The following is a 15,163-nucleotide window of genomic DNA, read 5'->3' as shown; positions in this document are numbered from 1 at the left end:
CCACCAAACACTGCTCTTCTTCATTCAACCTTGCAGCCATCAGGCAGTGAGGTACAGGGAATTGAGTGTCGGATGGTGAGTGCAGCCATGGCTCTGAGTGAGCAGGTCAGGCTGGGAAGGAAGCAGTATGGGAGACTGAATCATCAGCATGAGAAGATTGGTGAACCAGCATGGTCTTAGCCACACTGAGGCTATGAGGATGAGCTTGGCCCGATCTGCCTTGAGCTGTGGACAGCTGCTATGAGAACTTGGACATAGCTGTCTGAGTAAGGAAGTCATATTTGGATAGCAAAGCCTGTTGGTTAGTGATTTGCAGCTGTAGCGATGAGGACATCTAGACTTTCCTACCCATAAGATCCAGCTGCTCAATTGAGCCAAGGCTGGATTTTGCCCCAGGGATGACACACCTGGAGAATTGGGCTCTGGAGCAGTGGATTTGAATCTTTTTTTTCATTTGTGGACCCTTAAAAATTTCCAGTGGCAGCGCGGACCCTTTTGTCTGTGTATGGAGTTGAATTCTGTTCAGTCCATTTTCAGTCTGTTTTTCGCGGACCCCATAGACATAGCCTGCGGGTCACAGGTTGAGAACCACTGTTCTGGAGGCTCTGGAGGGAGGAAGGTGGCTGATGTCTGAGCCTGTGGCTAATCTGAGGATACCACTGCATATCTGATGGGTGATTTTGCCTTTGTCCGAGACGAAGGGCTGGACTCGTGAACAAGAGGCGTCCCACTGATTCTAAGGGGGTCAGGATATGGATAAGGCTTGGGTGGCCAGAGACCTCCATCCCAGCCATGGGACACAAGCCCATCTTGGGCACCATAATGGTCCATTAGCAGTCCTCAGTGTTCATTGGGGGACACACAGCAAGAGGAGGACAACGATGACCTGGACTTGGATGCAGAAGAGTCTTGGGATCCGGGGACAAGAGTGGAGTGATCACAGAGGGAGCAAGAAGATGATCTGATGCGTCCATCACCCAGAACGAGGTGGGAAGCAGTGATTCAGATGGAAGCAGTCCCATTGGTACAGAACAAAGGCACTGTTGGTCCCAACATCAGCACCTGACTGCACCAATGCTGAGGGTGGTGCAAGCCACCAGGGAAGCACATGCGGCAATGACTACGGAAGTGCTGAGGGGGTTCCTGGTATAAGGGACCCCTGTACCTATTCTGATACCGGCTCTGCTCCCACGACTGCAAGGGGAGCATTGGGATGGGGTCCCAACAGTCATAAAGGTTCAGCAGCTCACTCCATCAGAGGGGCTATAGATGGTGCAGTCATGCGGTAGGGTTAGGCCTGAGGCCTGTTGGGATCCCCCAGCTAGGGTTACTAAAGCTGGCATTCTCTGGACTAGGGTTTGGGTTATTAAAGGTAGGGCTCCCCTGGCCAGAGTCAGGAATACTGAGGGTCAGGACTCCCAGGCTAGGGATAGGCCTGAGGCCCGTTGGGATCCCCCAGCTAGAGATACTTAAGATAGGTCTCCCCAGGCTAGGTTTAGGGTTAGTAAGGGGTAAGGATTCCTAGGCTAGAGTTAGGGTTAGTAAGGGGTAGGGATTCCTGGGCTAGAGTTAGGGTTAGTAAGGGGTAGGGATTCCCGGGTTAGATTTAGTAAGGGGTAGGGATTCCCGGGCTAGGGTTAGATTTAGTAAGGGGTAGGGATTCCCCAGCTAAGGTTAGGGCTAGTAAGGGGGAGGGATTCCCGGGCTAGAGTTTTGGTTGAATGTATTCCTGGAGGTTTCATCACATGACATAATCTTTAATTAAAGATTCATCTTTAATTCCTGGGGAGTCCAGCACAATCCTAGAGTGTTGGCAACCCTACCCACATAAAGGTAATACAGGTGGGGCTCCTGGGCTATGGTTCAGATTACTAAGTGTAAGGGTCTCCGGGCTAGGGCTATAACTGGGGTCCTCCCAGGGCTAGGGTTAGGGTTACTAATGTTAGGCTCCCCAGGCTAGGGTTCAGGTTACTAAGGGTGGGATCCCCAGACTAGGGTTAGTGCTGTGGCCTGTGGGGATTCTCTAGATCAGTGGTTCTCAACCTCCCCCCAAGGGACCCCTAAATTTTCACAGACAAGTCTGTGGACCCCCAACTGCCCCTTATTTTTTTTTTTGCTCATAAACGTATCTTTCATGGTACTGTAGTTGTCACAAATACCATTGTAGAGAAATGATTGGACCACATTGATAAAAACACAGCAAATGAGACTATTGACAACTTACGTGATACTAATGCACTCCTTGGGCTTGTTTGGCAGCACACAGCGAGTCCAGCTGGGGAGTCATTTCAGTTAGACCTTGAACATTCACTACCAAATGCTGTTTGTTTTTTGATGCTGGTGAGGGCTGAGAATCCATTTTCACAAAGGGGAGTGGAAGCAAATGGAAGGCGGACTCACAGAGCGTGGTTAGCCAGTTCAGGGAATTCACCAGACATGTGTAACCAGAATTCAGCACCAGGCATGGGCCTGTGGGCACGTTCCACATTGATGTAGTTTCTCCACTCAGTAAATTCCTTCTCCTCTTTAGGAATCACTTCAAGCAATTTCCCATCAGCAGATAAAAAGAGATTTGTAATCTGCATCATTTCAGTATTGTTACCATGTGGCTGATGTAAGTTCTAAACTGGTAAGAAGCGAATCCATGCAATCTGCCATCATAGCACCAAAAGTCAGGCGTGGAGATATGCAGGAGTGGAGATATGCTCCTGGTCCCTTTGTGCACTCGCTTCTGCCATAGACCCAGCTTCTCAATGAATGCAGTCACTTTGTTTGACTGGCACCCTTGCAGGCTAATATTAAGTTGATTCAGGTGATGAAAGATATCAGCATGACAAGCAAGCTGAGCAAGCCAGGTCTCTGAGAATTTACTTGATCTGTGCCTTTGCTCTTCCAAAAATACCTCAGAGACTCAGGAAGCTCAAAAAAATGATTCAAACCCTTTCTCTTGGAAAGCCATCTGACCTCAGTGTGCAGAAGAAGGTTGTGATGCAATTCACCCATTTCTGCACACATTGCCCCAAAATATGTGCATTTGCTTGGCGTGTGCTTTGATAAAATTAACAACTTTGATTGTCTAATCAAGTACATCTTTCAGGTCATCTGGCATCTTTCTTATGTCCAGGTTCTCCCTGTGAACCATGCAGTGCCTTACTTTTGCCAATGGTGCAACATCTGTCATTTTTTTGCACCCCATTATGCCTCCCCATCATTGCAGAAGCACCATCTGTGCTCACGCACTGCCCCCAGTCTAGGTTGTTGCTCATCCTGAAATTATCCAGACACTTAAAAATCCCATCACTTGTTGTTTTTGTCGGCAGTGATCTGCAAAACAGCAGTTCTCCTTCTGTGTTCCCATCACAGATGTATCACACATAAACCAACAGCTGAACCTCACCTGACACATCCAAAGAGTTGTCTAGTTGTAAGCTCTATGTCCCACTTGCTTGAATCCTGGTCTTTCACATCAGCTACAACCTTTGTAATTCACCTTTTTAAGGGGGTCATTTGATACTGGTCCATTGTTCAGTTTATTAGCAGCTTTGTCTCCACACTTCAATTGCAGCTGGCATCGGTAATTTCAGCAATTGTATGTGGCTTTCTGTTTTTAGCCATTCTTATTGCTACCGTGTAGGATGCTTTGAGAACCTTCTCTTGCAAGATTCGCACAGTTTGTACAGTCTTGGTTGTATCATAAGCAATTCCACTTCCTTTCAAAATACTCCACTGGCTTGTCAATGTTCTCCACATGCAGGACCTCAGTTATGTTTTAATTCTTTCTGCTTAAGTGCTTCCTTAGAAAGTACTTCTCCACAAATAACATCCCGGGGTCTGGATTCTCCACCTACAAGTACGCACATAAAGCCAAGTTCAGTGTAGCTGTCGTCATATCCCCTCAGGTTTTGTTTATTTGAAGGGGGTTGGATTTCGTTTCTTTCTTTCTCTTCTCCCGGCTTTGAGACGGTTTCTGCTTCGTGAGTGGCTGAAGCCGACCGAGTGGGTTGACAAATAACAAACGCGGCCATTACAGAAATTGAACAGGGTAATTATATTTCACACTTGCAGCTGAACGGATCACTAGCAGAGGTGCCATGAATGGGGGAGGGCACAATTTAAAGGCTCTGGGGGGGCATATGACCCCCCCATGTTGTCTCGTGAGCTAACAGAGGTTTTCAAACTGTGGGGCACACCCCCCTCAGGGGGCACAGAGGAACATTCGGAAGGGGGGGCGAGTGGCAATGCCAGTTTGAACTTTTTGGGTAAAGCCCCCCCCAGACTGGCTGACCTGAGTTGGGGGTGGAGGTGGTGCTGCCTCCCCAAGGCCCGCCACACTGGGCTGGCCCCCAGAACATTCCCCTCCCTCCCCTCAGGGGACACGTCCCACAGTTGGAAAGCCTCTGTGCTAAATGGAAAGCAGAAATCTGAGGGGGGAGAGGGCACGTGACCCTGTGTGCCCCCAAGTGTCACCTCTGGTTGCTGGCACGTTCACAGATACCCCCCATCCTGGATTATACTGGTGGACCCCTAAGGGTCTGTGGCAGGGAGCTGACTCCGTGGGTGCTCTGGGGCTGGAGCACCCACAGAAAAAAAATAGTGGGTGCTCAACACCCATCAGCCGATCAGCTGTTTAGCACCCCCTCCCCCCAGCACCTCCTGCCCACCATCACAGTGGTACAGCAGGGGAAGGGACTCCCAAGGCCAGGCCAGCAGGGCAGGGGCACAGCTGGCACTGGCCCCTAGGCACTCCGCCTCCCAGATCCTCTGCTCTAAGTGATTAGCCCTCGAGCCAAGGACTGAACCCAGGAGTCCTGACTTCCCCACCCTAGGGCAGCTCAGCCCCTGGCCTTATCTCTTCTCCAAGGCCACAGAACTGCACTCTCATTCCATTCCCAGCCTGTCTCCACCCAGCCCAGCAAATCAGCTGCCAGCCTGCCAGGGCTGTATCACCTGCCTCCCGCAGCAGCACCCGCTGCGCTGTGCTGAGCTGCCCCATGCCCCAGGACCTGGCATGCTCACCATGCTCCTCATGAGGTGAGTGGGGGCCGCCCCTGGGATGCCCCAGCAATGGTGTGGTGGGTGCAGGGCTGGGGCAGGAAATCCTGGCTGGCAGTAAAGCTGGAGGGACCGGAGATGGAGAGTTGAGTGTCTGTAAGCAGCCTGCCCCCCCATCTCTGGCCAGCTGTGGGTGGGGACAGTATCTGTAAGGATGCTGGGCCCCTTGTCTCTGGGCGGGCAGTATCTGTGAGTACACGGGGCCCCCCATCTCTGGGCTGTGGTTAGGGGGGCAGTATCTGTGAGTACACCGGGCCCCTTGTCTCTGGGCTGTGGCGGGGCAGTGTCTGTAAGTATGCTGGCCCCCCATCTCTGGGTGGTGTTGGGGGGCAGTATCTGTAAGGACATTGGGCCCTTCATCTCTGGGCTGTGTTTGGGGGTCAGTACCTGTCAGTACACTGGGCCCCCCATCTCTGGACTGTGTTTGGGGGGGCAGTACCTGTAAGGACATGGGGCCCCTCATCTCTGGGCTGTGGGGGCGCAGTATCTATAAGGATGCTGAGCCCCCCATCTCTGGGCTGTGGGGGGGCAGTATCTGTAAGGACACTGGGCCCCCCATCTCTGGACTGTGTTTGGTGGGGCAGTACCTGTAAGGACATGGGGCCCCTCATCTCTGGGCTGTGGGGGCGCAGTATCTATAAGGATGCTGAGCCCCCCATCTCTGGGCTGTGGGGGGGCAGTATCTGTAAGGACACTGGGCCCCCCATCTCTGGACTGTGTTTGGGGAGCAGTGCCTGTAAGGACATGGGGCCCCCCATCTCTGGGCTGTGGGGGGCAGTGTCTGTCTGTACACTGGGCCCCCCGTCTCTGGGTGGTGGTGGTGGGAGTGGCAGGCAGGTATCTGTCAACAGGCTGGCCCGTATCTCTGCTGTCGCAGAGTGTTGGGGTCCCTGCCATGCAAAGGGCATGTGGCTGGTGTTTGGGTTTGTTTCTCAGTGTGTGTGAGTGGGGTCTCTTGGCTCCAAGGCTGTGTTGGGACAGCGCTGCTGTCAAGGCAGCTCCTATCTCAGCTCTACCAGCAACCAGGGATTCCCAGTGCTGGCAGCCCTACCTGGGCACGGAAGGAGCAAAGCCGGTGAGAGGTGCCACCCCCCTGCACAGTTGGGTGAGGGGAGAATGTCTGGCTCATCACAGTGTCATAGTCCCTGCACCGCTGGTGGCGAGTCTCCTGCAGCCCAGGTCACAGGGTCCATTGGGAGCAAGGGGGTGGGTGTCCAAGCCCTGTTTTAACTGTTGTGACAGGAACTAGTCTGTGCAGCACCTGGCACTGTGGAGTTGAAGGGGGGGGAGATAGGGCTGTGATTGCGCAGGGCAGCAAGGCATGGCCAAGGGTGGTGGTGGTAGTAGGGCTGGGATTGGTCAGGGCCTGGGGTGGGGCAGCAGTGCATGCTGAGGGGGCGGGGTTAAGGCTGGGATTGGTCAGGGTCTGGTGGTGGCGTAGGGCTGGGATTGGTCAGGGTGAGATTGGTGCATGGTGCCTGGCAGGACTGGGTTCTGATCTCAGTGAGGGTCTGACCTACTATCCTGCAGCCCAAGAGCCAAGGCAGGTGAGATGGAGGATGGCCAGGGCACAGAGCAAGCTCCCATAACTGCCTCTCCCATAACAGCCATTTGTCCATCTGAACCCCGGGTGTCCAGCTTGGCATCCCCCAGCCCCAATCCTGCGCCCAGTGCATTGGGGCCCAAAGCACCCCTAAGTTACAAACACACAGGCCCCAGTCTGTGTTGGGTGCTGCCCCACCCCCATCCCCTGGCCAGCTGGAATAGTCCTTCCCAGAGACCACTGATCCCTAGGAGGTTGGCCGACGGGATTTCCTGCGACTGTGGGGCCTATTTCCGTTCCTCCGTCTGCTCTCGCATCCGGGCAGAGTTCCTCTGGGCGGCGTCCACTGGCTCCCTTGACGCCTTCGAGGAGCAGTGGGCGTTGTCCAGGGTTCTCTGCTCGGTGTCCCCATCGGGTTCCCTTTGTTTAGCCCTATGACCTCACTCCCGATCCTGTTTTTTTCATTAGTTGTCCCCCGTAATTATTTGGTGTCCCAGACCTGTGGGTCCTCCCCTTAGGCTGGGGGGAGGCCCTTTAGAAGTGGGCGGGCTTTGCCCGCCCACCCCCGCTGGATGCCAATAGGACCACTGATCCCTCTGGTATGGGGATGGAGGGGAACTGAGGCACAGGCTAAGGGACTTGGTCATGATCACATGGGGCACCTATGTCAGCTGGGTTTGACCCCATGCCCCAGGCTGGTGCATGACTCACCCCCTCCAGTCTCTAGTGGAACGCCCTTGCCCTATGTGAGCATCTGGAGGTGGGGTTGGGGGGCAAAATCCATCTGTGACCAAATAGCTTCTGCGGGGAAGGGTCTGTGCATGGAGGGATGCCTGCCATATGGGGCAGGCTGCCTTCTGCCCCAGCCTCTCAGGCCCCCTATGCTAACCCAGTAGACCCCTTCCGTGCCTGGAACTGGGGCTAGCACCCAGTAGGGATCCCGAGAAGGGCAGCCCCTGTATTGTGTGTTGTGACCTGCCCTGTTCCTCTTTGCAGTCTGGGCCTGCTCTCGGTGGTGGTGCCCTGGCACGCGGGCTCTGTGTCCTTTCCCAATGGTGAGTCTCCTGGGGGGCAGGGATGGTGCCTGCTGGGGGGTGGGGGTGGGGAATCCTGGGACTTGGTGGGCTTAGAATGACTAAGCCCTGTTTGGGGTGCTGGGACACTCTGATGACTACCCCAGGTCCTGGGAGGGGAGAACTGGGGGGCCCTTGTGATGGGGGGCGGGATAGGGTTCTGGGTGGGAGGTACAACACGGGTGGGGCTGGTGGTGGAGGTGGGAGGCTGGGGCTAGCAGGATGGGGCGGACCCTGGTGTGAGCACAGCTGGCCTGTGACCTGGAGTAGTAGCCCCAAAAGGGGATCCAGGCTGGGGGGACTAGGCCTCTGGCACTTTGGAGTTCCCTGGCCAGGCATGGTGCTGATTGGGGTTGGTGCTGCCCCCAGTAACACTGCTAATCCCCCCAGGAGCTGCTCGCACTGAGTGCCGGGGCCGTTACTTCTGGATCTGGCTGGACAAGGCGTTCGTGGGGCAGAGCCGCTGGCACTATGGGGTCTACAGTGAGTAGGGAGGGGTCATGAGGAGCTTCCTGGCTATTTGGAGCAGAGGCTGGTGCAAGGTGCAGGCCCATGGGTGGGGGTGTCCTGGGATGGTGCATTGGGATAGGGGTCATGTGGCGGGAGGCTGGCGGGAGGGTGCCTGGGCACCAGGAGCTGGGGGGGGTGGGGAGATACTGGTGGGGGTCCCAGATGCTGTCTCCCCCCAGCCGAGTCAGGGCAGTACATCGAGGTGACACGGCAGCTGGCTTCGCAGTGCGGATTCATGGCAGGCACTGACCTCCGTGGGAACCCCCAGATCCGCATCTCCTTCCTGGCTTGTTCCGTCCGCAACACGGTGAGTGCCCCCAGTGCCCAGGCCTGCCCTCCAGGAGCTGGGGGGCCCATGTGTGACTCCCAGCCCCCTACCCTTGTAACTCACTAGATCCCGCTCCCCTGCCAGCGCTGGGGAGAGAACCCAGGAGTCCTGCCAGAGCTGGGCATCCAGTTCTGCTCCCTCTGGTACTTGATGTCTAGGTGCCAGTGCTGTGGGCCCCCGCCCCTCCTATCTCTGGTGCTCGAGCAGCCCTGAGGCTGGGCAGGGTCTAACCTGTAGTCTCTGTTTCCTGGGGGACCCCAGTTTGACCAGGATTTCAGCCTGCAGCTGCGGGTGGAGGTGACAGGCGCTGTGGGGCCCAGCATTCCCTATGACATGACCATCCGCTGCCCCCTGGGAGCCCCCTGGAGCCCCCGGGAGATTGTCTGCGAGGAGAACTACATGGAGGTGAGGGGGGCCATAGTGAGGGATGAGGTGGGGGGGGAAGGGCTTGTCTCCTGGTAGGGGTCCCTAGGGCAGGCCCCAGAGCTGCTAGGTGGGGTGATGCTGGGGGTGGGAGGGCTCCCCGCAGGCCCCTGTGTGAAGTGATGCTGACACAGGTCCCATAGCAGGGTTTCTTTCCCCAGCCTGAGCTGGCCCTGTCCTGTTGCAGGTGTCGGTCCGGCGGGCTGTGCCCGGCATCGCCAGGGAAGTGCTGAATGAGGACTGGATCGCTGCCTGGCCGGTGGTGAGTGGGCTTGGTGCAGCTGTGGCATCATGGTCCCTCTACCAGCCACGAACGGTGCCCGGAGCTTGGCATGGGCACCCGAGGAGCAGCCTTGTCTCTGGCACACCCTGCCCACAGAGCAGCAATGAGCCAGGGCACTTAGCTGTCCTGCTGCCCCATGGCCATGGACTGTGCCAGGTATTGGCCCATCAGCTGCCCAGCAGGCATGGACTCCCCAGGGCACAGCAGAAGCGAAGTGCCTAGTGGGTCCAGCCGGATTGCCCCTGCTACATGTAACCCAGCCATGATCTGTGGAGGGAGGTAACCTGACAGTGCCAGGACCCCTGCTCCCTCCCCGGCATATGGGGGGACTCAGCCTTATGTCTCTCCCCTTTGCAGGCCCAGGGGGCGCTGAACCAGGTGTGGCAGGTTGTCTTCCACTTCCAGAACGGCTCCCTGCTCAGCATGCCCGCCACGCAGGCCCACAGCCTGGGCTACGGGGTCAACACCACGGCCACCCGCGTCCTCTTCCGGGCACCCTATGGCACAGCCCAGAGCGAGATCACCTCAGTGAGGGAGCCTGGGGGGGAGGGCAGGGCACGGTGGCCACAGTGAGGTGTGGCTGGGGAGGAGCCTTGGGTGCGCCGTGGGGCCCAGTGGGGTGCGTGGGAGCTAGGCGCACAGTGTGGGGGAGGCCGAGGGGCACTGTGGGCCCAGTGAGGTGTGTGGGAGCCTGGTGTACAGTGAGGAGGCTGGGGGCACTGTGGGCCCAGTGGGGTGCATGGGAGCCTGGTGCACAGTGTGGGGGAGGCTTAGGGGCTCTGTGGGCCCAGTGAGGTGAGTGGGAGCCTGGTGCACAGTGAGGGGAGGCTGGGGGCACTGTGGGCCCAGTGGGGTGAGTGGGAGCCTGGTGCACAGTGTGTGGGAGGGGAGGCTGTGGGGCACTGTGGGCCCAGTTGGGTGCGTGGGAGCTTGGTGCACAGTGGGGAGGCTGTGGGGCATTGTGGGTCCAGTGGGGTGAGTGGGAGCCTGGTGCACAGTGTGTGGGAGGGGAGGCTGTGGGGCACTGTGGGCCCAGTGGGGTGAGTGGGAGCCTGGTGCACAGTGTGTGGGAGGGGAGGCTGTGGGGCACTGTGGGCCCAGTTGGGTGCGTGGGAGCTTGGTGCACAGTGGGGAGGCTGTGGGGCACTGTGGGTCCAGTGGGTTGCGTGGAAGCTTGGTGCACAGTGGGGGGGGGAGGCTGTGGGGCACTGTGGGCTCAGTGGGTTGCGTGGGAGGCTGGTGCACAGTGAGGGGAGGCTGAGGGGCACTGTGGGCCCAGTGGAGTGCGTGGGAGCCTGGTGCACAGTGGGGAGGCTGGCTGGATGGGGGGCAAGGCTGCTATCAGGAGTCTCTGGGTGCCTGGTTCTTGCTGGCACCATGTGGCCCCTGGCTGCATGGTAGGCTCATGCCCAGCCCCTGGTGGGGCAGAAGGAGCAGTCAGATGCTGACTCAGCACTGCTCCATGCCAAGGTGCCCCTGGGATACTGCCAGGGACCAGTCAAATCCGGTCACAGCAGGGGTCAGACTCCTGGGCTGGCTGGGGAGGGAGAATGGGGGAGGACCCTGATGACGCCATGGGACCCCTCTCTGTGCCCCTCCACTGACCCACTCTCCACAGGTGGAGGGGCTGGAGGTGGAAGTGGCCAGGGTGACAGTGTTCTACAAACAGGCCTGGATGATCCTCATGGTGGACACAGCTGTGGCCTGCCCTGTCAGTGAGTCCTGGACGGAGCCCAGGGCTGGGCTAGCAGGGGCTGTGGGGTGGGGGTGAGGGGCACTGGCAGAGCTGGGGGGCGGGAACCCAGGGCTGTGGGTCAGGAGTGAGAGGCACTGGCAGGGCTGGGCTAGCAGGGGCTGTGGGGCGGGAGTAAGGGACACCGGCAGGGTTGGGCTAGCAGGGGCTGTGGGTCAGGAGTGAAGGGCACTTGCAGGGCTGGGCTAGCAGGGGGCTGCAGGTCAGGAGTGAGGGGCACTGGCAGAGCTGGGGCGGAGCTCAGGGGACCAGTAGGTGGGGCTCATGGCCTCCTGTCCCTAGATTCCCCAGTGGTCAATGCTACAAGCCTGAGCTGGGTGACGCCGCGGATCCTGCCATCCCTGGTGCTGTGGCCAGAGCAGTACCAAGACGAGGTTCAGATGGGCCTGGATGGTCGTGTGATTGACGCGGGCACTGTTGCACGCAATGGCTACACCTTCCTGACAGACTCCAGGCTCATCCGCATCGTGGTGCCCATCGGTGCCCCCGGGGGGCTGCTGCAGGTCAGTGTGCAGGTGCCCAGGCATGAGGCAGCACAGCCGCCGGGCTGGGTCCTGAGCCGAGACCCCTGTGACTGATGCTTCCTGGTCCCCTGGTGCAAGGGTCCCCGTTCCAAAGAGCTCACAGCCTGGCTAGAGAAAGGGGGAAAGTGAGGCCCCTCAGTCACTCAGCAGGGCAGTGGCAGAGATGAGGAGAGAACCCAGGAATCCTGGCTCCCAGCCTCCCCGCTCTGACCACTAGACTCCACACCCCTCCCTGAGCCAGGAGAGAACCCAGGAATCCTGGCCCCCAGCCCCACCGCTCTGACCCACTAGACTCCACACCCCTCCCTGAGCCATGATAGATGCCAGGAGTCACAGCATGGCCTGGGGTGGGACACTGGCCTGGATCTCCAGTACAAGACCTGTTCCCATTAACTGTTGCTGCTGCCGCCCAGTCTGTGCCCAGGGTGTGAGACGCTGTCAGCCTCCCGCTCCCTGCAGCAGCTTCTCCCAGCATCCCTGGCTCCCCAAAGCTCCTGAGAACTTGGCGCAACTGAGCTCTGGCCCCCTCCTTGGTCCATCCTCTCACCCCACGGGGCTGCAGGTTGGAGTGTATGTGGGGGGGGCGGGGGGGGTCAATGGAAGAGCTGGTCCTGGCTGTCATATGGTGGAGTTCTCTCCTCCCAGGAGGGAGTCAGGGGTCTCCCCATAGGGGCTCTCACTGCTCCCCCTCCTCCCCACAGAGCGCCCTGGTGGGTAATCGCTATGGCACCAGGTACAGCATCCACCTGCTGCTGGACCGGCACTGGCAAGGGGATGAAAGTGACCGGACCCGTCACCGCAGCTACCGTCCCATCCGCACCCCCTTCTCCCCACAGATGCCCCAGATCATCGACGGTAGGTGCAGCCCCCAGGATCCCTGTGGCCTGGCCGAGCCCTGCTGCCCCCTCACCCCCAGCTCGATGGGAAAGGGGCACTCAGGCCACGTGAGGGAGTTCTGGAGATCAGCTTCCCACGGGAGCTCTGCCTCTCTGATGGCCCGGGCCTCTGCCCCCCTCCCAGATCACTGTGCCCCCTTTGCAGCAGAAGAGCCCTCTAGTTCCTGGCATGGGGAGCTCCTCACCCCACCTGGCAAGAGTCCCCAGGCGCCTTTGAGCTGCCGACTTTAAAGGAAGTCCCCTTCCATAAGAGCCTGGAACGTCCTTCCCCGCCCACCCCCACCGCCCGTCCCAGCCCCTGCTCCGGCAGACAGAACTGCCCCACGGGAACTGGGTCTAGGGGCTGGTCTGGTGGGGGATCGGGGGGGAACACTTGTCACTTCTCTGGGCATAGGAAATCGACCCGACCCTGCCTGGTTTTGAATCATTTGGATTCGGCTCCTCTAACCACCCAAAGGTCAAAATCTCCCATTTGGTTTTGCTCCCCCGCACCACCGCCATGCTGCTGAGTGCAGAGTGACCATTGACATCTGAGCTGGAGGGACCTGGGCGGGGGAGGGGGCGTGATGGAAATGGCTCCTTCTTAGCCTACAGGGGGGTGGGGGAGGGAGCCCTAGAGGTTGACTTTAGTCTAAAATGGGGGGGGGGGTTAAATGACCCTCGTGAGACCCTGTCACCCCCAGCTCTGGGGAGAGCTTGGTTCCAGACTCCCTGTCTCGGCTTCCTCTCCCCACCTGCCCCCACTGACCCTGTGTCAGACCCCTGCCAGCAAGGGTGCTTTGTGTGAGGGGGGGGAAGCCCCATCTTTGCACAGGGATTACAGCCTTTAGACTGGCTCTGGGGTGTGGCCCCTTGACCACGCTGGGCCGTAGGCTGAGTGAGCTCCTGGCTCTGCTACTCTGTGCCAGGCCGTCTAGCTGCAGCGCTGCTGTTCCATGCCCTGGCTCTCTAGCGAGTGCAAAGCCCTGTTCAGAGCCGGCCAGACGCAGGGACACAGGCAGCGTTTCTTGGGCCCCTGGAATGCAGACCTGAGAGAGCCTGGCTTAGTCTGGGAAAGCGAAGCCCATGTGGCCCTGCTTTCCCCAGGCCCCTCGTTCTGTCTGACGTGCGGGAGGCAACTGAGTTCTTTATGTTGCAGGTCCCTTGGCTCCACGCAGCCCTGGGCTACTGGCTCCATGACAAACCTAGCCAGGCTCACCTGCTGCCCACTTGACTCCAGCACCTGGCCCAGAGGAACAATTAGCTCCCGCCCCTCGGGCAGCAATACAGAGTGAATGGGGGAAACTGAGGCATGCAGAGTTTTCATAAAACTATTACAAAAATTCCCACATGCTCACCGGGCAATGTCAGGATGAGCTGCTGCTGGTCTCAGCCAGGCTCACTGCCCTGGGCATGGGGCTGCCAGCCTGGGGTCATGGCCGCTTGGGCTAGGGCACTGGCTGCCTGGGGGAGTGCTCCAGTGAACCCCACCAACCAGTGCACTCCTGTCTCCTCCCCCAGACACCGTGGCAGCGCAGGGCTACTTCAAGGTGCGCCTGGGGCACTTCCTGCCCGACGTGGAGCTGGTCTCTGTCTCGGTGGGCGGACATCCCTTCAGCCGCCCTGAGGCTGAGGATCGTGGCTTTGAGCCCCATGAGGTCCCCAACCCCGACGATACCAGGGCCTTTGGGCTGAGGGTGCCATTTGCTGACCCCCTGGTGCAGCAGCAGGTAACGGTTGGGGGGGGGATGGGGTGGTGAGGAGGTGGCATGGAGTGCCAGGGCAATGGGCTCCTGTGCACATGGAGGGAAGGATAAGATGCTGTCCAAGCCCCAGGGCTCTCCCCTGCCCTTGTGCCCGGGGGCTGCCCTGTCCATGCAGCAGCTGGCCTGGGGGTGGAGGCTGGCATGGAGGGCGGCTGAAGAGGAGGGTCCCGACCAGGGCTGGGCCTATAGCCATCCGGATGCATAGCGCCAGGGGCGGCTCTGTTTTTTGCTGCCCCAAGCACGGCAGTCAAGCAGCCTTCGGTGGCTTGCCTGCGGGTGATCTGCCAGACCCGCGCCTTCGGCGTACCAGCCACTGAATTGCCACCGAAGCCATGGGACTGGCGGACCTCCTGCAGGCATGCCACCAAAGGCTGCCTGACTGCTGCCCTCATGGCGACCATCACACTGCCCCCCCGTGGCTTGCCGCCCCAAGCATGCGCTTGCTGCGCTGGTGCCTGGAGCTGCCCCTGCATAGTGTGGAGGTGCCTTAGGGCGGCCCACTTCACTCGGTGCCCCAGGGTGTGACGGTGCACTAGGCTGCTTGCAGGAGAGCTCAGGGGAGGGGAGGGTTGTCTGGCTTCTCAGCCCCACTCTGACCCCGTCTGTCCTCCCGGCAGTACCTGCACGGCCCCCTCAGGCGCTATACTCTGCGCCTCAACTACAACCTGCAGCTGCTGCCCACAGGGGAGGCCTTCACCCAGGCAGGGCTCATCACCTGTGATGTCCCAGATGTGGGTGAGTTGGGGGAGGGCCTGGCTCGTTGAGGGGCTGTGGGTGGTGTGAGGGGCAGTGGATAGCTGTGTGGGGACAGGCTGTGGGTGGTTGAGGGGCAGTGGGTAGCTGTGTGGGGACATGGGGGTGGTGTGAAGGGCAGTGGGTTAGCTGTGTGGATAGGGCTTGGGGGTGGTGGGAGGGGCAGTGGGTAGCTGTGTGGATAGGGCTTGGGGGTGGTGGGAGGGGCAGTGGGTAGCTGTGTGGATAGGGCTTGGGGGTGGTGGGAGGGGCAGTGGGTAGCTGTGTGGATAGGGCTTGG

General features: G+C 59.1%; 1 protein-coding gene across 3 annotated transcripts in view; it reads left to right on the top strand.

The window, feature by feature from the left end:
- Positions 1 to 3,965: 3,965 nt before the first annotated feature.
- The window catches only part of MMP24 (matrix metallopeptidase 24), a 352,153-nt gene continuing 340,955 nt past the window's right edge, over positions 3,966 to 15,163 (top strand). For 2 of the 3 annotated variants that reach the window (XM_050918606.1, XM_050918605.1), the window contains exons 1-13: positions 3,966 to 4,042; positions 4,894 to 5,031; positions 7,592 to 7,650; positions 8,059 to 8,151; positions 8,358 to 8,485; positions 8,768 to 8,911; positions 9,117 to 9,191; positions 9,570 to 9,740; positions 10,831 to 10,927; positions 11,248 to 11,468; positions 12,191 to 12,344; positions 13,886 to 14,094; positions 14,748 to 14,865. In XM_050918606.1, the coding sequence (XP_050774563.1) occupies positions 5,009 to 5,031; positions 7,592 to 7,650; positions 8,059 to 8,151; positions 8,358 to 8,485; positions 8,768 to 8,911; positions 9,117 to 9,191; positions 9,570 to 9,740; positions 10,831 to 10,927; positions 11,248 to 11,468; positions 12,191 to 12,344; positions 13,886 to 14,094; positions 14,748 to 14,865 (1,492 nt within the window). In that variant the 5' untranslated portion in view covers positions 3,966 to 4,042; positions 4,894 to 5,008. The remainder of the gene's footprint in view (positions 4,043 to 4,893; positions 5,032 to 7,591; positions 7,651 to 8,058; positions 8,152 to 8,357; positions 8,486 to 8,767; positions 8,912 to 9,116; positions 9,192 to 9,569; positions 9,741 to 10,830; positions 10,928 to 11,247; positions 11,469 to 12,190; positions 12,345 to 13,885; positions 14,095 to 14,747; positions 14,866 to 15,163) is intronic. The other variant, XM_050918604.1, reaches the window with a different exon arrangement.

The sequence above is a fragment of the Gopherus flavomarginatus genome, chromosome 11 (assembly GCF_025201925.1).
Source record: "Gopherus flavomarginatus isolate rGopFla2 chromosome 11, rGopFla2.mat.asm, whole genome shotgun sequence".
Classification (NCBI taxonomy): domain Eukaryota; kingdom Metazoa; phylum Chordata; order Testudines; family Testudinidae; genus Gopherus; species Gopherus flavomarginatus.
The sequence above is the reverse complement of the archived record's forward strand: the minus strand, read 5'-3'. Positions and strand labels throughout refer to the sequence as shown.